This window comes from Lutra lutra, chromosome 8 (assembly GCF_902655055.1).
Source record: "Lutra lutra chromosome 8, mLutLut1.2, whole genome shotgun sequence".
Classification (NCBI taxonomy): domain Eukaryota; kingdom Metazoa; phylum Chordata; class Mammalia; order Carnivora; family Mustelidae; genus Lutra; species Lutra lutra.
The window spans coordinates 82781742-82804759 of record NC_062285.1 but is presented as its reverse complement, the minus strand read 5'-3'; the positions used below and the strand labels follow the sequence as shown (position 1 = coordinate 82804759).

Sequence of the window (23018 nt, the reverse complement as noted above, 5' to 3'; positions counted from 1 at the left end):
TTATAACATGACTGGCTTATTTTATTTTATTTTATTTTATTATTACTATTTTTTTAAGATTTTATTTATTTGACAGAGACACAGAGAGAGGGAACACAAGCAGGGGAAGTGGGAAAGGGAGAAGCAGTTTTCCTGCTGAGCAGGGAGCCTGATGCAGGGCTCGATTCCAGGATCCTAGGATCATGACCGGAGCCAAAGCCAGACACTTAACAACTGAGCCACCTAGGCGCCCCTATTTTTATTTTATTTTATTTATTTTATTTTATTTTTTTGAGAGAGAGAGAATGAGAACATGTGAGTGTGTGCACGAGCTGCGGGGAGGGACAGGGAGAGAGCGAGCATGCTCAGCATGGAACCTGTTATGAGATCATGACCTGAGCCAGAATCAAGAGTTGGACCCTTAACCGCCTAACCACCCAGGTGCTTCATGGCAGCTGGCTTCTAAAGGGGAACTTTTCAAAAGGACAAGCCCTCGTGCACAAGCACTTACAAACCTTTGCGTACATCATGCTTGCTCATGTCCTGTTGGTCAAAGCAACTCACGAACCAAGAACAAAATCAAAAGTGTGAGAGGACTAGACAAGCCTGTGACTAAAGTAGGTGTGGTCATTGCAGATCATTGATGTAATAGATTACCAGAGATGGAAGTAAGTTACAACTAGGATTGCAGCTCTTAATTGATGAGCAATGGCACTGTGAAGCACTGTATTCGGAACTTGGAGACCAACTCCTGGATCAGTAGGAAACCTATTGCACTAAGCTAGTGATATTTGTAAGGGCTTAGCTGAGGAGGTGGGTATACTCGTTGTATTTACCATCTTTTAATGTCTGTGAATTTATATCATAAAGCTATAAACCTAAAAAATAAAAGCAATTCATGAGCTTGTATGTAAGGCCAAATCGTTTAAAGACATTTGAGTACTTGAGTAAATTGAGTCTTAAGCTTTTGTTCATCCTGGTTTCATATTGACAATTAATACAGTTGGTATAGTATAAGATAATGATAGGTGGGTAGACAGAAGCCTCACCTGTGTATGTGTTTGCATGTGGGTTTGTGTGGGGGGAGATTTTAAGTGCTTGTCTGAGTTGTCAACTTGACCTCTTCAGACTAATTATCAGGGGCAGTATTTCCAAGTAAGCACTATAGCACTCTGCATTCTAAGGGAGACTTAAAGGAAAATGTTATTCCTCTGATACGATGTGCAGAGTCTCCTTTTATACTTTTCCCTCCCACCCTGTAGTGTACTTCATTTTCTTTGCATTCACGTGTGCATATATAGGCAAAATTGAGATTGTACTTAAAAATGAGATTATACTATATGTACTTTCTATTTAATAAATATCTTAGGTCTTTTCATATTAGTAGGTATTAAGTCAGCACTGTTCTTTCAGTAGCTACAAAATATGCTTTGATTATTTGGCCATACCCCTATTGTTGGACACTTAGGTTTTTAAATTTTTTTTTCTCAATTTCTACAAGTGTGTGGTGAACATACTCACATATAAACTTTGTGGTTGTTTGCAGCTATTTTTAGAAAATGTTTGTTAAGTGGGGAATAGTTGGATTAGGCTATGTGTGTATTTTAGCTTTTGATAAATACTGTAAAATCCTACTGTACATCGTAAATAGGGTCTAAATATTGAAATTATTAAAATGCATGCTTCAAAATTAATGAAAAACCACTGTTCTTCACTAAGTCCATGGAGTCACACAAAAAATAGGAAAGTGATAAAATGTGGACACATTGTGCCAAACTGACTGCATAATGCATCAGAAAGCCCCAAGTACGAGTATGTCCCATTCCTGAATGCCTTTGGGAGTTGGGAGTTGGGCCATCTACTGGGGCCATCTGAAAGTCACATCCAAATGAATGGTTTTACTATTCGTGGTTTATAGTTAGTCCAACTCTCCAAAAAGTTTTTATCATTTTCTCCTCACACCAGGCAGTGTATGGGATTATTCTCTCTCTTATTCGTGCCAGGATTTGGTATTACCAGACTTAACGTTTCGGCTAATCTAATGGACAAAATTGTATCTTGCTTGAATTTGTATGTTCTTGGTTTTGGCTATGCTTGACATCTTTTCCTTGATTTGTTGACAGTTTGAATGTTTTTTGTAAATTGCCTCTTCTGTGTATTTTTTCTTTTTTTCTGTTCTGTCATATATTTATTTGTATTTTTGATATCTGAGCCAGTTAGCTTAGTAGAGATCTCCAAAATATTTTGGTCGTGTACTCTACAGGTAAAATGTTTTTGATTGTACACCCCATTGTATATTTATAAATTATACATGTATTGCTGTCAGTTCATGTCTTACTCATTAGTAAAGCTTATTTTTCTTATGACTTAAAAATTAGTGTACATAGGGGTGCTAAATATTGTTTCCCACAACCCAATGGAAGTCTCATGTGTATCCACCTAGAAAACCACAAGTTCAGAGCTGAGAGGCCCTTTCTCAACCAGTTAGATTTGCCAAGAGGAATGTGCTTCTTTCTGTAACCACCGTGGATATAACTTGTAGGTCTATGGGCACTGAATACTCTATAGAATTAGAAAGTAGCATGGACCAGACTTTGACTCTATTACGTCTCTTAGCCATATTTGAGAAAATTTCTTAATCCTGTTTTGTATCAGTTCCTTTTTACCTTACCTGTTACGTAGGCCTATGATGTTATGAGGTAATTTATGTAAACTTTGAAAAACTGTAAAACTTGGGATAGGTACGAAATACATGGATGTTTATTTCTTAAATTTTAATTCACATGGATATTTGTGTAAGTTCATAACATTGGGTAAATAAAGAATACGTTTCAGTGTTACTTATGCTGGGAAGCAACTTAAGATGCATGACCTACTAATAGTGGTTCAGAAACATCGTTTTAAGTGTTCATCCCAGGTAGATTTTAAACCACTTGAAGGTAGGAACTTCACCAACACTTCCTAATATGTGTAATAAAAAGTGTTAGGGATGGTATCATGTACATTTAAAATATACATGTTTGGTTTATTAAAATGTTGTGTTCTACTTAAGAAAGCCCTGTGATTTAGGAATTAGAAATCAGTTTATTTGTGAAGTGCCTGGTGGTACAAAGGAAGACTTTCTTTAAAGAGTAAAGTAGCTATTGTCCAGGGCTACAGATAAAAAAAGCAGGACCTAGCTTGAATATATTCTCCAGGGTAATGAAGAATTTAAGACACTGTAACATTAGGGACTCTCACATAGGCAAGCAGAAATGAATTAAGGGGAGAGAATGGTAAAGGCAGTATATAATATAGTATGCCCAGGAGTGACTGTGAAAAGGCAATTTTGAATATAGATGTTGCTGTTTTTTAAAAATATTTTTTATGAACTTTTTTGAAAAAATGATTTTAGCTGTAGAATAAATTATCTGTAGAAAAGCATGGATGAAGGATGTAGAAGTAAAAGAACTAAAATCCTTGTCATTAATAAAAAGGAATTAAAAAAATTGGGATCACATCTGTGTAAATGTTAGGTTTGAGATATTTAAAATGTATTAATACTCAGGCTCTGCAAAGGTGCTGGAAAACAGGCGCTCTCAGGCACGCACTGCTGGCTGGCACAGGCCAAGCCCATGGCCAGGAGTGGCTGGAGTAGGCTGGGACTTCTTAAGAACTGTGGGCGGGGAGCCAAGCAAGGTCACATTCTTTCTGAAGACTTTCCTCTCCCTCTTGCTTGATTCTCAGAACAACCCCACAGGGTAGAAAGCAGGACAGGCCTGGTCCAGTTCAAGTCACTAAACCTTTTATGCTTACCCAGATGAATTGGGGGGAGGGGAGCAGGTAGAATGTGTACTTATTATATCTATTTTCAAAAACTTAGTACTTAAAATTTTGGAGGAGGTAAGAGACAGTAGGCAGACAAAAAATGAAATCCTTACTGAACTTGGAAGAATAGGTAAGTTTCTCAGAAACTATTCACACTGAGAAGTTTCTGTATTTCAGAAAAGAATGATAAAAGGACAAGGAAATCAACTACTTACTTCTTTCTTTCACAGAGGACTCCCAGGTCATTTTGAACATTTACCTAACAATCCCGATTTTTACAGTATCAAGTCAGCCCTGCTCTTCTAATATGAATGATTATCAGTTCAGCTGCTATTCCTTTCTCGGTGGAGCTGCAAAAGAAACTCTAAATTGAAAATAAGGAGAAATATTGGTAGGAGAAGTAAAATCCTTTGATGGGGTTCTAAATCCTTTTTGTATATAACAGTTCCTGCCTGGGCTACTTTTAAAGCCTCATTGCAGAAAACCCTGAAAGTAAAATATTTCACAATTTTTGGCTTCAGTTCCTCAAAAACCTGAAAAGAGATGTAATAGATTATCTCAGTTGAATAGTTATGTTTAATTATTCTTACGTATCAGTTATTGCTATATAACAACCATCTAAATATTTAGTGGTTTAAAACAATAACTGTATATTATATTATTTTTACACATATCCCTCTGTTGGCTGAGCAATTCATCTTGCTGCTTTTGGGTTTACTCTTTAGCTGTGGGTCAGGTAGGAAATTTTGCTGATTTTGGCTGTCTAGGACAGTGGGAATGACTGGGCTGTCTTTTGTATGCTCTCACATCCTCCAGTAGGCTTGCCCAGGCTTGCCTTGGTGGTAAAGGCAAGTTCCAGGTGAGCGAGCAGAGTATGCCAGGTTTCCTGAGGCCTGTGCTCAGAATTGGGACAGTGTCACTTCCACTGCTTTCTTTTGGCCAAAGAAAGTCACAACTATTTAAAAATGTGAACTATTAATGATGTATGGGAATACTAAAGGACAGTGATTTAATTTATGTAGTACCGTTTATCAAGTACTAAAATCCAAAGATGAGGATTTTCAAATTAGTATTGTCTGTGGTTTTGGTCATAAAGTTTTTTGTATTGGTATTAGCAGAAGTAGATATTTTAAATGTAAATATTTAATCTCTTCTTTTTGCTGCTAGTCACTTAGAGAGTTCAAATTGTGTGGTGAACCAGAAGAAAATTTCATAATCTTTAAACCACAAAGTTATCTAATAGACAACAGAGTTGGAATGACAGTAGTGGAAGATTTTTACATATTCGGGTTTTTTTTTGTTTGTTTGTTATTTTTTGCCTTTTATATTTATTTTATTTTATTTTTTATTTTTTTTTAAATTTTATAAACATATATTTTTATCCCCAGGGGTACAGGTCTGCGAATCGCCAGGTTTACACACTTCACAGCACTCACCATAGCACATACCCTCCCCAATATCCATAACCCCACCCACCCTCTCCCAACCCCTCTCCCCCCTCGGTTTATTTTTTTATGACTATGTAGTATTTCAGTATATGATTGTATTGCAGTTTAACCATTTATGATTAGTGGACATTTGTTTCCTATTTTATGGCTGTTATATATTATTTTATGGTTCATGTACATTTGCAAGAGTTTCTCTAAAATATATATCACTGAGATTGTAAGGGACGTGCATTTCAACTTTATTGAATGTATTTTCTGAAGTGGTTGGACGATCAAGTTCCCTCCAGCCGTATGTGAGTTCTTGTTGCTTCATCTCTTTGTCAGCACTTGATACTGTCCGGCGTTGACTTGATACTGTCCGGCGTTGACATTTTTGACCATCTGGTGGTTGTCAAATTTTTTCTTTTCTTTTTTTTTTTTTTTTTTAAAGATTTATTTATTTATTTGACGGAGAGAGAGAGAGAGATCACAAGCAGGCAGAGAGGCAGGCAGAGAGAGAGGGGGAGAAGCAGGCTCCCTGCCAAGCAGACAGCCCGATGCGGGGCTCAATCCCAGGACCCTGAGATCATGACCTGAGCCGAAGGCAGAGGCTTAACCCACTGAGCCACCCAGGCGCCCCCTCAAATATTTTCTTATTGTGACTCTTACCTTGGAATTGCAGATTAGTAAAATTTAGCAACTTGTATTAGGTCCATTGTATATTTGTATTTCGTCCTCTGTGACATGCCTATTTATATATTGTCCACTTTTCTTGGCATCTTTTTTCACAGGACTTTTGGAATTGTTATGTTTGTCTATCAGTGATAGATGGTAATCTTTTACAGATCTGCTCTCCAAGGTTGTAACTTGCCTTCACTTTCTTTAAGGGCTCTTTTGATGAAGGTAATTCTTAAGTTTCATGTAATTATTTATCGGTCTCCTGCAGGTTATGATAGGGATTTTTTTCTCTTTCCAGCCCTTTTTGTCTTTTTCCGTCTTAGCCCTCATACTTCTTTTTGTTGCTGGCTGGTACTTCTAGTGCGGTGATAATAGAAGCAGCTGTAGTTCTGACTTAGAAACGGTGCTTCTAACCTCATCGTTAAGAATATTTAGGGGTGCCTGGGTGGCTCCGTCCACCAAGCGTCTGACTCATGATTTCAGCTCAGGTCATGATCTCAAGATTGTGAGATCAAATCTGCTCGAGATTTTCTCCCTCTAGCCCTCTCCCACTTGTGTGGGATCTCTCAAATAAGCCTTTTTAATTTCTTTTTTTTTTTTTTTTTTTAATTTTTATTTTTTTCAGCATAACAGTATTCATTATTTTTGCACCACACCCAGTGCTCCATGCAATCTGTGCCCTCTACAATACCCACCACCTGGTGCCCCCAACCTCCCACCCCCCACCCCTCAAATAAGCCTTTTTAAAAAACAGAATATTTAATGAAAGTTTTTGGAAGGTATCCCTTTCCGGTTAAGAAAATTCTCTGCTATTCCTTGTTTAATAAGAACGTTTATTATTGAGTGAGCGTTGAATTCTATTGAATATTTTTTCTGCATCCATTGAAATGATTTTTTAAATTTGCTAACTCAGTGAATTACTGTGAATTGTATTAATACATTTTTTTAAAAGATTTTATTTCTTTATTTGACAGGCAGAGATCACAAGTAGGCAGAGAGGCAGGCAGAGAGAGAGGCAGAAGCAGACTCCCTGCTGAGCAGAGAGCCTGATGCAGGGCTTGAGCACAGGACCTTGGGATCATGACCTGAACTGAAGGCAGAAGCTTTAACCCATTGAGCCACCTAGGCGCCTCTGTATTAATACACTTTTTAATGGTAAACCAGCCTTATATTCTTGAAATAAACCCAACTTGGTTACGATATTCTTTCTGGTTTATACATTGCTGGGTTGGATGTTTCGGTGTTTTGTTTAGGACATTGCCATTTGTGATAATAAGTGAAATTGCCTTATAATATCCTTCTCTTGTACTGTGATTGTCTGCCTTTGATATCAAGGTTATTCTAGCCCCAGAAAGTGAATTGGAGGGTACTCCACTTTTTTATGTTCTGATTGCATGAGATCAGAATCAACTATTGAGAAAGGTGTTGTTAAGATATTTTTGTGTGTTTTTATAATTTTTTTTCAAGATTTTATTTATTTATTTGACAGACAGAGATCACAAGTAGGCAGAGAGGCAGGCAGAAAGAGAGAGGGGGAAGCAGGCTCGCTGCCGAGCAGAGAGCCCATTGTGGGGCTCGATCCCAGGACCCTGGGATCATGACCTGAGCCGAAGGCAGTGGCTTTAACCCACTGAGCCACCCAGGCGCCCCGTGTTTTTATAATTTTTGACTGTTGGGATGACTTTTCATTTTCTCTATGAAGTTGTCATTTTTTTTTAATTTGTGAAATTATGTTAACAGATGTGGGCAAGTGTAGAATTTATATATTTTATTAAGTACAGAATGTGTCATCTGAATGCATTCAACATTTTATGATTAGAGGGGGACCTTGACCTCCATTTATACTCAGGGCCTTGCCTATTTTGTCTGATTTTAATACATCATGCCGGCCTTCTTTTATTTCGTACTTGCCTAATATAACTTTTTCTACTCTTTTACTATTAAAAAAAAAAAACCTTTGTGTATCCATCTATCTTCTACACATCTCTTTTAAATAAAGCATATAGTAGATTTTTATCTAGTTTGAAAAATTTTTTTCGTCTAGATATTTAGTCAACATCTATTTCTTGTGCCTTCCTCTTTTATATTTTCTTCTTGCTTTTTTTGTTTTTTTTTTTTTTAAGAAGATAAGTTATATAATTTTTTACATTGTATAGACCTCAGATACTAGGTAGGAGTAGATCCTAAATTTCACCTTAGTAGTTGACTTAGACATAATTTCAATATATAACACAATTTCAGTAAGAAGTTGTTGGCGGGAGAGTTATTAGAGGGAATGCCTGACAAAAGGTCTTCATAATTTTGGAAGAAGTAATTCTAAGGAAGATTACTGACTGCTCTTTTTGTGTAGTTGGCATAGTTAAATACACTGGTTAAATGCTTTTTGCTTTTTTTGTCGTTCATATTCATCGATGGAAGCATAATGTTAAAAACTAGAATCTCTTAATAATAGTTTGATAATTATATTGGCTTTCTGGTAACTTAAAATAAAATGTCATTTTTTAATCAAGACTTCAGCCAACACCAAGTACCATCTGTATTAAGGTCTATACCTTGTGAGTACAGAGAAATCACGGGCTTTGCCCTGAGGGTTCAGATGTCCCAGCATTATCTCCTGATATTAAGTTAATCCCAAATAAAAGTGAAAAACCTCTTTCTTGCTGTGTCAGTATTGAGCTAAACCTCTGGAGTCATAGAGGCATGGCTGAGGCATAGGGAGGAAAATGAAGCAAGGGGATGAGAGACAGTAAGGAAGAGTCAGAAAAGAAGGAAGGAATTCTACTAGGGTTGTGCAGGTCGAATAGTGTGGCACTGACTGTTTCCTTCTGTTGCCTGTCTTTAAGCAGATTATTTAAAGATGCATGTATGAACTCTTAGTCCTTATCCGAAAGCTCATTGTCACATACTAGGAAGACTTCACAAGCTCAGAGGTGTGTTTTTGTAATATCAGCTGTTTGACCTGGCAAGAAGGAAATTCAGACAATCCCAAACTTGTTTTAATCATGAGATTAAGTAAAAATGCTTTTGGGGCACCTGGGTGGCTCAGTCTGTTAAATATCTGACTCGAGATTTTGGCTCAGGTCATGATCTCAGGTTTGTGAGATGCTGCCCCTTGTGGGGCTCTGCACTGGGAGTGGAGCTGCTTAAGAGTCTCTCGCTCTCTCTGTCTCTCCCCCTCCCCACTCCCCTCCCCCCTGCTTCCCCACCCGACCCCTGCATCTCTGTCTAGTAAAAGAGCCCTTGCCGGCAATGGAAGAAAGCAAGTCTTTCCTATTAAGTCCCTAAACCTTGATTTTTCTTCATGTTCTGTGTATGTACTGCTCTGTTAGTCTTTAGCCAGATATCTTCCTGATCTGGAATAGTTTGGGTACCTGTAGATTTTTAAATAATCTTTAGAATCACCTGCATCAGGACTTTAAATGTGACTTACTTAGAATCAAATGGAGTAAAGAAGATAACCATTTAAAGATGGGAATCATAATCTTTGGCATATAATATTATTAATCTTTATGTAGAATTTGTTTTACTCTGCACTCAAGATTGCACGGCCTCCACTTGGGTGACAAGACTATGAGAGAGAGAATTATTTCCTCGTAATCTTTTCAGTGAATCAAACACATGGGAAGGAATAGTGACGATTTCTGGCCTCTGTGGAACTGATCATGGTAATACCTTACTGACCCGAATGTCCTAATAACCCCAAAACGACTTTCATGGCTCTCTGGAAGTAATTCATATCTGATTGAAGATCTTGTTTATCTTCAGAAACACTCCTGAAAAGTGTGCACTCAGTGACTGGTCCCGTTCTCTGTCAGTTTATACAGGTAGACCCAGGTGTATGGAGAAGGTGACTTTTATCATTGTACATGTTCTTTTCGTTTGCTTTCTGAGACAATTATTTGTCTTAGAAAGTAGTTTCCATTTTATAGTCTTGCTCTTTGAAGTTTCCGGTGTCAGTTCCTGTCTCACAAAGTGAGTATTGCAGGGGCCTCCCTTGGAGTGAGATATTTAATTGGCAGAGGAATCCAAAAAAGGCTAGATGGTTGTATTTCCTTGCCTTTTTTTCCCCCTTTAGGGAATAGAACCAAGCCAGTCATTACAACTTCCGTGAAACAGAAGAGGAGTAATTGGAAATTTTTGTAGAGCAGTGTAGACAGTTGGTTTTTACTTTGGAAAATTGGTTGTGTAGAGTTTCTCAGGTTTAGTGGTGAAACTATATATGACACTGAATTTTTATGTTTTAGTTTTAGGGAGAAAGCACACAAAAATTCAGTATTCTATTTAGAGTAAATACCTCTGGCATCCGGCATGATAACACTGCTTGCTGTTGGTCTCTTACTGTAATGACCAGCTTATTCTACTTGTTATTTCCAGGATTTGTCCTTTTCTTTTTTCTAGCTTTGTTGGCATATAATGGATGTATACCATGCCAAGACTTTTATTAAAGTACAGCTTCCCAGCACTGATTTTTTTCATTGCAAACCCCCTTGCACTTAGTTGAAAATTACAAACAAAAGTTTGAAAATTTAAAATAAATTTATTTTTTATTTTTTATTTATTTATTTATTTATTTATTTATTTTATTTATTTATTTGTTAGAGAGAGAGAGAGCATGAGCACAGGCAGACAGAGAGGTAGGCAGAGGCAGAGGGAGAGGGAGAAGCAGGCTCCCTGCTGAGCAAGGAGCCCGATGTGGGACTCGATCCCAGGACGCTGGGATCATGACCTGAGCCGAAGGCAGCCGCTTAACCAACTGAGCCACCCAGGTGTCCCTAAAATAAATTTATTTTTTAATTGAATGAGAAAAGATGAAATTAACTGAAGTTTTTATGGTACATAATCTGTCAGGCAGTGGGATGCAAAGATGAAATAGGCAAGGTCTACAAACTAGTTATTCTCAGAACTTCAGAATTGGTTTTGATAGTCATTAGTAATGTAATAATATTTAATACCTACTATTTGTTAGATATAATGCTAGACACTAGGGATAACAAAATCGGCTGCTCATAGTAGAGCTTTTTTATGAGCCTCCTTCCTCCCCTCTCTCTCTGCCTGCTTGTGATTTCTCTGTCTCTGTTAAATAAATAAATAATAATTTTTTTTTAAAAGGAAGAAACTACTTGCACCTGTACCTGTTATTTAATTAATTTATTTATTTTTAAAAAGATTTTATTTATTTATTTGACAGAGAGAGATCACAAGCAGGTAGAGCAGCAGGCAGAGAGAGAGAGAGGAGGAAGCAGGCTCCCCGCTGAGCAGAGAGCCTGACTCGGGGCTCCATCCCAGGACCCTGAGATCACGACCTGAGCCGAAGGCAGAGGCTTTAACCCACTGAGCCACCCACGCATCCCATTGTACCTGTTATTTTAAATAAGTTTTTGTCTGCTTATTTTGTGTGATAATCTGCTGTTTGTGGAACACAGAGCTATGATCTAGGTGCTCTGCTCAGTATTTTATATGTGTTAGGTCATTTACGGCATACACCGTATGGACCCTCTCACCACTTGTTGAGCATTTTAGGTACCTGTCATTATGTAAGCATTTCCCCTCTTTACAAGGAGGAACCTAAGCCTGAGAGAACTGGCAGAGCTGGAATTCAGACTTGAGGTAGGTTGTAGTTGTGGGTGTGTGTCCTACCGGAAAAGATCTTTTAGCAGTTGACTTTATGGTAGAATTTTCATCTACAGTTTAAGTAATAGAGGATCAGATTATTTAAAATTCACCAATTCAGAAAACAGGCAATAGAAGATTGGAGTTAATTAATCTTTTATAGAGCCAGTATTGTATCTGTTATGACCAGCTTTAAAAAAAAAAAAACAACAACAAAAAACTTCTGCCCATTTCAGCTAATATAGCTATTGCCGTAAACCTAGGATCAAGTTTATAATGAAATTTTTAAAAATTAATTCCATAAAATTAGGCTGGAAATTCATGTATTTTCTTACATCCAGTGTCTTGTGTAAAGGTAGTCCTCTTATGCTGATGGCTTTAAAAATTGATAGTTTGAAAATAATCTCTTTTTTTAGTAAATTTTCGCATGCTCTACCCCCTTTTTTTTTTTTAAAGATTTTATTTATTTGACAGATAGAAATCACAAGTAATTGTGAGAGGCAGAGAGGCAGGCAGAGAGAGAGAGGAGGAAGCAGGCTCCCCGCTGAGCCGAAGGCAGAGGCTTTAACCCACTGAGCCACCCAGGCACCCCCCTCTGCCCCCTTTTTTATAGGTCCTAGACTTTTATTGACTTTAGTTTTCTATTTAAAAGAGAAAAAAACCCCAACTAGAGTGTAAAGTAGCTATAATTGGACACTCCCCTGCCAGGGTATCGCCCCACCTCCGTCTGAGCATCGCCCTGCCTCCCTGGTTTCTGTGGGTGTAGTGGAAGTTTGGAATAGTGTTTGAAGGGTAAGGAACAGCACTATTTGCAGTTAGGACCCAGGAGCATAAACTGACCTCAGTCCATACCCGCTTGCTTTATTGTTGACCTGATTATCTTACCACAGCAAATCGAGTATGGTTTTTATCTTCTCCATTTTTCTTATAGTTTAAACCACTTGTAAGTGGGCAGGCTTCTCTGATTTTAAATGGCATTAAATTAGAATTAACAACTGAATAATTCAACTGCTGTTGTACAACTTAGAACACAGACCAGACAATAAATTACTGAATCTAACATTCTGAGTATTTTCTAGTGTGCCTTTAACTTTTGCTGAGCACAAATGGAAATTCTCAACTTCTGACAGTCATAAAAAGGGTTTGTTACTGTTTAGTAATACAAATTAATACACAGCTGGGAATGAAGTAGTTAGCCCAGTCTTACAGACATTAGCCTCCCTCTGTTTATTTCCGCCTGTGTGTATTCCTAGAAGCAAACAGCTGTGCATTCAATTTTATTCTTTATTCCTTTACTTAAAATCTGGATTTCAAAAGAAGCAAACTGGGCATTTAGGCTTAGAAAAATTGCTTTATCTTTTTCAGTTGAAACAATGATGCATCCATCGTATTAAAATATTTTTTGAAATAGATTTACCCGCAATTTCATATAGTTGTGGCTATAATTTACCTTACCTTAAATGGTTTGCCCAGGAGGTTTAGAAAAGTATAAAGGCAAAAAAAAAAAAAAAAAAAAAAAGTAGGGGCCCCTGGGTGGCTCAGTCAGTTAAGCATCTGCCTTCAGCTCAGGTCATGATCTCGGAGTCCTGAGATCGCAGGGAGTCCCCGGTTGAACTCCCTGCTCAGTAGCGAATCTGTTACTCCCTCTCCTCCTCTTCCTCACCCTCTGTGATCTCTCTCACTCTATCTCAAATAAATAAATAAAATCTTTAAAAAAAAAAAAAAAAGGTATAAAGGCTGTAAGAGGATTGGAAAGTTCCTGGACTCTCTTCCCTACCTCTTCACCCCTTCTTTTCTCCGGCCATTGGTGACAGTTTCTTACAAAGATTATGCAGTACTGTATAGTTATAATCACAATATAATCCATTAGTTTCTTATTTTCAGTGGTTGGTTTTTCTAATCCTTTGTATTAATTTAATTCTATAAAAAATCCTTGAACATAAATTCCTTAAAGCATTTTCTTTAGCTAAGTTCCTAGTTGTAGAATTTCTTGGTCAATGAGTATGAATTTTAAACTTGACACTTTATGGTAAGGTGTCTTAAACTTTAACTTGAGGGGGGACAGGGAACACAAAAGCTTTATAATCTTAATATTGCCCTAGAAAGTAATTTTTTTGCTACTCAAATACTAAATTAAATTGATAGTAAAAATAGTATTAATAATAGCTTACATTTATGAAAGAAAGCAGTAAGGCTTTTGTTTTTATTTAAATCAGAGGATCTTTGTAGAAACCCTGGTCTTATGAAATGTCTGGCACTCAGGTTCTTTGTTTTTGTTTTTGTTTTTAATTATTTAAGTTTTTAGAAGTTCAGGTCCCTTCTTAGCAGGAATATGTTAATATTTTATTTTAGAAATGTTCAGAACATTCCCTTTAAAAAGAGAGTAGGAAAACTTAAGTATTTTTATGGAATATTTTCTTTTACTTTTCAGCTTTACCTCTATATTTTTAAAGCAAGAGAAAAGCAAATTCACAACTCATTTTGACTCACTTACTGGTTTTTCTGGGTCTTTGTTTGTTTTTATTGGGAAAATGTCAGAAAATTTTCATCTGCATTGGATAAAAGATGTTTTTGTGTCTTTCTAAAGACTGAAGTGTTTCCTCATTTGTAAGAACATCCTTTCTGTACTAAGAGCTAATAGATTTAATAGTTAGCTACCTATTAAAGCAGAGTCAGTAAGTACCCCGTCTCACTTCATGATTCTCATGTGCACCCAAGATTTGAGAACTATTTTGAACTCTTAGATTTTGCAGGTAGGGTCTTGCTCAAAGTAATAGTTGAACCTTTTATAGATTTAAAATGGAGCCTTTACTTTCCAAAGGATGCTGACTGCTCTTGCTTCTCCAGGATTAGCAGTTATTGAGATACTGATATGTTGAGAATATGCCAGTAATACAACTTCTAGGAGCAAAACTTTCTGGCATTGAGAGAAGAGGATTTACTATAACATATGTGCTTTTGGAAATTAACCAAGATTAAGTATGTGGGTGCCAGCTTTAAAACGGAACTGAGAATGTTCTTTCCTTTGGGGCAAAAGAAAGAAATATAATCTCAATTATTCAAATTAGATATCCTTTTTCTAAACAGAATAAGTAGATTTTTCTGGAGCCATAAAGTAGTCTTCCTTTTGTTCCCATAATATAGATTTGCACATACTCATTTACGTGAATGGCCAAAAAAAAAAAAATTATTAGTCATCTAATGTGAGTCAGAAATCATTTAACTTCTGAAAAGCAATTGTGCTATGATGCAATCATTTTGAGGAAAATGCAGGAAGTTCACAGTTAGGTTTATTGCTTTAGCAATTGCTTTGTATTTATGTCGAAATACAAGTTTGTTTTAATATAAAATGGGATTATTATACATTTGCCTTAGTTTAACGTTTTTCCTTAGTACAGAACTTAAGTAATTTGAAAGGAACAAGTTGCTATTCCAACTTTCATCTTATTCCTACTAGAAAGTTCTGAACATTAAATTCCTTTACTCAACAAATTACTGAGTTCCTACTGTGTGTCAATCAAGCTCTGATGTTTTTCCCCTGTCAGCTTTTTGTTTGGTGATTTTAAAATGGTGACCCTAGTTTACTGCATTATTCTTTCATAGAAATGGGTTTATACTTGATTTTAACCCTTCTTTCACGTTAGAGTGTTACACTGAACATTTCTGGGGGAAATGTTTTCTTGTGAAGCAAGTAGACAAAGAAAATAGGTTATTTGTGGATAAAATTGATTTTTCTTTAAACATGAAATTGCTGGACATAATTCATCCCTTTAACTTACTGCCTTGAAGACAATTTTTTTCTGTAATGTTTTAATATTTAAAGTAACCAAAATTAATAGGAAGTCTCTCTCTGCAATTTCTAGTATGGCAATTCAGGTTTTTGTTTTTTGTGTGTTTTTTTTTTAAGATTTTACTTATTTTTTTGACAGAAAGAGATCACAAGTAGGCAGAGAGGCAGGCAGAGAGAGGGAGAGGGAAACAGGCTCCCCGCTGAGCAGATAGCCCGATGTGGGGCTCGATCCCAGGACCCCAGGATCATGACCTGAGCCGAAGGCAGCGGCTTAACCCACTGAGCCACCCAGGCACCCCCGGCCATTCAGTTTTAGGATAGTAATACATTCCTTGCCAGATCGCTTTGTGACTTTAGCTAAAAGATGAAGCACTGGAACATTTCATCTTATAAGAATGGGGCCTTATGCTCTCTGCTCTCTCGGGGAGCCTGCTTCCTCCTCTCTCTCTGCCTGCCTCTCTGCCTGCTTGTGATCTCTCTGTCAAATAAAAAAAAAAAAAAAAAAAAAGAATGGGGCCTTATGAACAAATTCAGATAGAAATTTCATTCCAAGTATTATATATTAGCAAGGTAGTAATAACTAATACTTGAAATTATAGGGGAAGGAAAAACTAGACTATATAATTAGACAAGTTACAATTTAGTAAGTAGAGAAGGGTCAACATTCATAATTACTTTGGAAAAATGCAACAGGGTTTTTCATTTTCTTCAACTGTTTATAATCTTGATGTGTCATTTCATCCCAGTTTTTTTTTTTAATATTTTATTTATTTATTTGACAGACAGAGATCACAAGTAGTCAGAGAGGCAGGTAGAGAGAGAGGAGGAGCAGGCTTCCTGCTGAGCAGAGAGCCCGATGTGGAGCTCGATTCCAGGACCCCGAGATCATGACCTGAGCCGAAGGCAGAGGCTTTATCCCACTGAGCCACCCAGGCGCCCCTAATCCCAGTATTTTCAAGGAACTGTAGGCTATTACTATACCGAGTTTTCAATATTCTTATTTGAACATTAATTGCTAGAATGACAAAATATTTTTTGTAAGCTGATTTTTACTAATAAATCAGAGATAAGAAAATTCTAGCTTTATTTTTCTCTGTTATAACTACAACGTTGCTTTATCTTTTAAAGGAATAGCATTTTATTATATCCTGTAAATACTATTCCTTATATTGATTTTCTGGTTAATTGAGAATGTGTTTTGTTCATGAAAAAAGAAAAGAAGGCATTTCATTGAAGAATGTCTTTATAGGGGAGTAGCATAGAAAAATAACCATTTGTGTGTATTTTAAGTTAATACACTGAATTCAAGCTTGACTTAGGCTACATGTATCCTGGTTTTTAATAATTTAAAATTTTAAATAATTTAATAATCAACTAAAATTTGTACAGAATATCAAAGTATCTCTCTCTCTTTTTTTAAAGATGTTTACTACTGTCTCAAATGTTTTCATCATTTCTTAAACTTCATTTTATGTTACATTTGTCATTTGTCTGATACTTTGGAGGATAATTAATAAAAGTAGTTCTCGGTCATGAGGTGTGCTCAGATTTATATAAATCATTTGTTTAGGGAGTGCCTGGGTGGCTTAAGTCAGTTAAGAATCTGCCATTGGCTCAGGTCATAATCTCAGGGTCTTGGGATCAAGCTCTCTGCTCGGCAAAGTGTCTGCTTCTCTCTCTCCCTCTGCTGCTTCCTGCTTGTGCTCTCTTGCTCTCTTTCTATCAAATAAATAAAATCTTAGGGGGAAAAGTCATTATTTATACCTTTTGGTACGTTTTCCCATAGAAACAGTGGAGGTAAATGTGTCTTCAAACTCGCCAACTCATGATGTGTAGTACTGATAGTATGGGAAAACTTTAATTCATTTGCAGTATTTTTTTGGACAGATGCATCCCTCCATTGTAATCCTGCAGAGATTCATTTTTGCTTTCCCCCTCACTTTTTAAGCAAATGTGTTGGAAACCTGTCTTCTTAGCTTCTGCAGACAGCTCTCGTGGCTGGCTCTGGCTTCTCTGGCGGAAGTTTGTTCTGGGCACATGGAAGCTGGGGAGAAGAGCAACATCAACGTGTACAGACCTGGGCTTCCTCTTTGGCACTTCCTGGTCTTGACTGAGGTGCTTGGCTGACTCTTCTACTAAGAACTAACCAGTGTGTCTTCTTTTTCTTCACTGTTCTCTCAACTCAACCAGCGTATCTTTTCTTCCTGGCCCACTTCCAGTAGGGACACAGTCTCACTTCTTCTGCTTTCCGCAAAAGCAATTTCACAGCCCATGTGGTGGTTTCTACGGGTGTGAATGTATGTGTACGTGTTTTCTGTATTCATTCCTTCTTTCCTTCCAGTTGCTAGAAGATGAAAAATGAAGACTCTTTCTACAGTCCACCTTCCTTCCACAGTCATCTCCACCCTATCCTGGCTGTTTTCTCTTTTTTTTGGTAGATCATGTCCCATCAGTTTTGTAACCATAAAGGTTATAGGTCTTTGGATATTAAAAGACTGTTTCTTAGGGGCACCCTGACGACCCCCACACATTTTATCACTGACGTTGAGTGGTAAGGTTTAGGGGAGCCAAGAGCAACAAGGCCATTTCAGAGTTTAGGAGAGAAAATCGATTTAGAGGCTATGGATATAAATAATAACCATCATGCCCATATTTGAGGAGAGAGAAGAAAAGAAATACAGAATTAGCCATACATTTTACTGTTATACTCTTTACAAACCTCTCTCTTTCTGAGTTCCTTGTATTTGAAGCCAGGCAGGATGGACAGAGGTGGGTAAAGACCATAGAACTGGGGAAGAGGAAACGAGGACATCTCTTGAAGTAGAGCACCAGGAGGAAAGTTCTGCAGGGTCTTAACTATCCTTTGAAGCAGGAGTTCTTAATCTTATTTACTTATGTTATGCATGCACACACATATTTATGGTTGCAAAGCAGGCCAATTAAATTGAAATAGGTGATATTTTAAAACAATTTTTGATATTGTAAAATCTGCTTCTTTATTAACACATAAAGCCTAGAAGTGAGACTAAGTTTTTTGAAGTGGTAACATGTAAATGATATTTCAGGATATCTTCAATGACTATAATATGATAGAAAATATCTGAATTCTGTTGGTGATAAAAATGAGAAGTGTTGGGGCACTCGGGTGGCTCAGTGGGTTAAGCCTCTGCCTTCGGCTCCGGTCATGATCTCAAGGTCCTGGGATTCAGCCCTGCATGAGGCTCTCTGTTCAGCAGGGAGCCTGCTTCCCCCTCTCTCTCTGCCTGCTGCTCTGCCTACTTGTGATCTCTCTCTGCCAAATAAAATCTTAAAAAAAAATGAGAGGTGTTGCTCATGTAAGTGTGGTTTGTTTGCATTTGTAATTGAAGGAAATGCTAAATTTCAGTGAGAGATCAGTGAAGATAGAGGGTAATTTCTCTCCCATCTAACTTAATGAATTTCTGAATCCCATTCCCAGGTCCCTGTATTCCCCCCTCCGATTCCCTAGGATACTATTTATATGGACGGAATAAAGCAAACCCATCTTCATCTAAAAATTATAGTCCCTCTGTGCCTGGGTGGCTCAGTCAGTTAGGCCACTGCCTTCGGCTCAGGTTATGATCCCCTGGGATCGGGTTCTGCTTCGGGCTCCTTGCTCGGCAGGGAGCCTGCTTCTCTCCCCGCCTTTGCCTGCCACTCTGCCTGCCTGTGCTCGCTCTGTCTCTGACAAATACATAAAATATTTTTAAAAAATAAAATAAAAATTATAGTCCCTCTAATGAAATAAATTATACCTGTCCATAGAGAATGCAGGGAAAGCCTTAGAAAGGTGAGCTGTAACAGGCACCAATCTAGGTACTTTTTTTACATACTATGTTTGATTTTAGATATTTCTCTTATTTATGGGTAGGGTTTAACTTGTGCCTTTTTAGAAAGACATGTGAAATGATAAAGCACAGTGCAAAATAAGATGTAAATGAAATCAGCAGTTGAGTTGGATTTATGAAAATAAAAGCAAAGGGAGCCTATTTTCTATACAGGGGCAGGTTGTCTTTGCTTTTAATGAAGTTCAGCAACTTTACAGAACGAAGATAACTAAATGAACATTAAATTGAGCTAGGGACAAGTCATTTAACCTCCCTGCCTCTCAGCTTTCCTCTGTACAAATCGATGCCAGTTAACTATCCTGTCTACCTCAGAGGGCTGTTGTCAGGAGTAATGAATGAGATAATTGAAAGCAAACACTTTTAAACTGCAAAGTGCCTTACAAATATGAGATGTTATCATTATTAGTTTTGGTGTTGGTAATGAAAAGTAAATCATGAAATTCAAAGGGTGTGAGATGTGGCCAACACAACTAAATCTAAGACATAATTGTACAGTAGACACTGGTGGCCTCTGTTGTTCACATCCTTCATGTGTCTTTTTGATACAGTCACTCTCCTTGAGTGATCTTGTTTTCTCACATTAATCCTTAGCCACTGGTGATACCTCCTCTAAGTTTTTATCTCCACCCATCCTTCTCTCTACCATCAAACCCATTTTTCTGTTTTTCCATGTGGGTGTCAGATAAATTGAAGTACTCCCAAGTAAACACATTCTCCTCTCACCCTACTGCATCCTCCCCCCAATTTTTCCCTCTGCTTTTCTCCTCAAAAACAACGACCAATCATCCCCCTTCACCCCACCCCCCCAAAAAAAACCCAACCCACAGCACCCTGCTCTGTCCTCCCTGAAGACTCCAGTCTTTGCGATACACCCACTCAGATTGTATAAAACACTTTAAAAGGTTACACTTTTGGAATTGGTGAAGATCTTTCTCTTGATGGGGTGAAGATGATATTCCCACAGATGGATGGATAGGTTGTGCATCTTCTAAGAAGTATCACGTAGCTTTAGTTTTCTTAATTAGGATTATGTAAGTTGCTTTGTAAGAAACTTAGTCTGTGTCTGACCTACATTTAGGTCAGGTTTACGTGCATGCATTTTGACCCATGTCTGATGCTCTACAAACATTGGTTGTTTTACGTATAACCTGGGGACATGAGTGCCCCATTTCTTCTTTGTGAAATCCGAGTTTCCTTTCAATTCCTAGAGTAAATCTTAGATCAGAAAAATCTTATTTCTGATTAAGAACCTTTTATTGTTAGCATCCTAGACATCATTTTTATAGATCTTTGGACAATATTTAGTTCACCCACATCCTTAATCAGTGTTAAATTGGTAGCGATAGAATCTTGGATATCCAGGGATGAGGTCTGAAGTATAAAGAAAAGAGTTCAAACCAGAAACCTGTAATACCTGTTTAGTCTTTGCTGTGACCAAGACTGGGCAGATTCTCTGCAGGATCCACTTTGGGGAAGTGCCTACACCTAGTGGCTACTGATGTCTTTTATCCTCTAAAATTTCTGTATGTTTTGGTCAAACTATTCAAACACACAAACCACTTTAAAGGGTGTGGTTATATCATATTTACACTGTGAGCCATGTTAAAGAGGGTTCACAAAAGGGAAAGTACTTAGTATTGTCCCAAGTACCATTATTTAACTGTGGTTTCAATTTGTAAAATATGTAGAAGTGTGAAAGATTTAATAACTTTTCAGTAGCAAAGAATTTACTGAAGGTCGACTTTGGAGGCACTGGGGAATCCTAGAAAAGTACAACATTGGTACATGTGTGTGCTAGACGAGTTTACAGACTTGGGAAATTAGATCTAACTAAGAAATGTGATTTCATCCTGAACAAGTGGTTAACCAGGGTGCTTCTCCAAACACGGCTGCCCCATTGTTCACCGAAGTACTAGAGTTTGTTCGCGCCTTGGATACCAGAGGCTTATTGTCTTTTGCATTGCTCCTCCTACCTCTTCCTTACTTCCTTTAAAAAGGAATGAAATATTGGCAGTTACATTTAATGTCCCCGTTATAATTATTTGCACATTTTACTTTCACAAATGGCCTGTTTGAACATAAACGTGATTCAGATATTATTCACTTTAACTCCCACCTTCTTGTTTTTTAATGACAACAGCTAAATTAGTATTTAGCCAGGGCAAAAAGCTCCTCCTCAGTTCTCTAAAGGAAGCCAGTTAGGAGCTCCTGCTTATCCTGCAAGACAGAGGCTTCATCATCTTAAAGCAAGGGGGTGTGGGCAGCCCTGGCTTTTCATAAGGAGGAGCAGGCCTCGAGGTTCCGCAGGCTTCGGGAGGTTAGAGCTTCATTGCACATAGACCCTGATGTCCACATCCTGAGTCTCAGCATCTCACTCCTTCCCCTATTTCTAAAATAAAATAGAAAAGTAAATAAAAGAATTCCTTTCCACCCTTTTCAGAAATAGTATTCTGAACTTACGGTACCCAGCATGTCCAACTTAGTGTTGTGATACTTCCTGGTGCAATGATATTTCAGTTGGAGAGTTTGATGTTAGAAGAGTCTTTTTTAAGTCTACTTATGTCTAAGCTAAGTATTGAAAGACCACTGGGGGGAAAAAGAAAAAGCGAAAAAGAAGGACCACTGAATTCGGTAGATAAGACAGACGTTGGGGGTGAGAAAGACTTGGATTTCACTTCCAGCTTTATCATAACTAGCTATGTCTTTGGACAAGTTATTGAACCTTTCTGAATCTTTACTCAATGTCAGATGGGGATATTCTCTAATTTATGGACTGTTGTGTAAGGGCTCGGTAACGAAGTATATATTATAACACAAAGTAAGTACTCAATAAGTGATAGTTGCCATTCCTTTTAAGTCAAATCAAAGTAGAAGATGGACAACTTTTAATAGATTTATTGTGAAGGTATGAGAGGTCTCTTAAAATACATACTTTTTCATGTGTTTTTATGACATGGGATTTTAGAAATCTGCTTAACCTAATTAAAATAGTTATTTGACAGATACTTAATATAAGGCATACTGTGTTTCAGGTCTTTTTTTACTTTTATAAATTACATTAATTCACTTAATCCTTGTAATTACAAAGTAAATACGATTATTTTTGATAGTTTATAGAAGAAAACTGAGGCATAAAGGGATCATTGAGTGCCTGAAGGTCCCACAGATGGTAAGTGGTAGAGATGGGGTCTGGCTCCAAATCTTTATTCTCAATGCAACACTATGCAGTCTCTCCTAATGTTCTTTTTTCTAAAATAAAGTATGTGTGGGCTCAGAAAAAAAAAAAAAGAAAAATAGTAACAGTTCTCTTTTAATGCTAAAACATAAAAGAAAAAAAAGTCCCAAATTAGAGCAGGGTTGAAGAAAGTTTAACCTAAATTTAACACTTAATTTTATTTAGCTTTTTCCTTGGGTTATTGACCTTGTTGAAACCTGTTGCAGTTACACAAACACACTGTGGTACTAAATGTCTTGTACCCAGATGGCAAAAGATAACATGGTGTTACGTCATTATCTCTGCTTTTGCCTCACTTTTTTGAGTGTCTTGCTGTCTTTTCCTGGGTAGGATCATTGTGTTTGTACTCTGTTTTCATACATTATTGATTATAACCCCTAAAATGGTGTGCCACCTTTCACATTTGTTTGTTCTTTCGTTCGTTCTTTCTTTCTCTCTCTTTTTTTTAAAAAGATTTCATTTATTTATTTGACAGAGAGAGAAAGAGATCACAAGTAGGCAGAGAGGCAGGCAGAGAGAGAGGGGGAAGCAGGCTCCCTACTGATTAGAGAGCCCGATGCAGGGTTCGATCCCAGGACCCCGAGATCATGACCGGGCCGAAGGCAGAGGCTTAACCCAGTGAGCCA

At 37.4% G+C, this 23018-nt stretch overlaps 1 protein-coding gene across 12 annotated transcripts in view; it reads left to right on the top strand.

The window, feature by feature from the left end:
- PLEKHA5 (pleckstrin homology domain containing A5) overlaps positions 1-23018 on the top strand; it is a 227994-nt gene that overhangs the window by 11581 nt on the left and 193395 nt on the right. The window contains exon 4 of one of the 12 annotated variants that reach the window (XM_047740362.1): positions 18024-18465. The exons of the other annotated variants lie outside the window; for them this stretch is intronic. Within the exon in view, the coding sequence (XP_047596318.1) occupies positions 18024-18039 (16 nt within the window). The 3' untranslated portion in view covers positions 18040-18465. Of the gene's footprint in view, positions 1-18023; positions 18466-23018 lie in introns of those variants that run through there. 12 annotated transcript variants of the gene reach the window in all.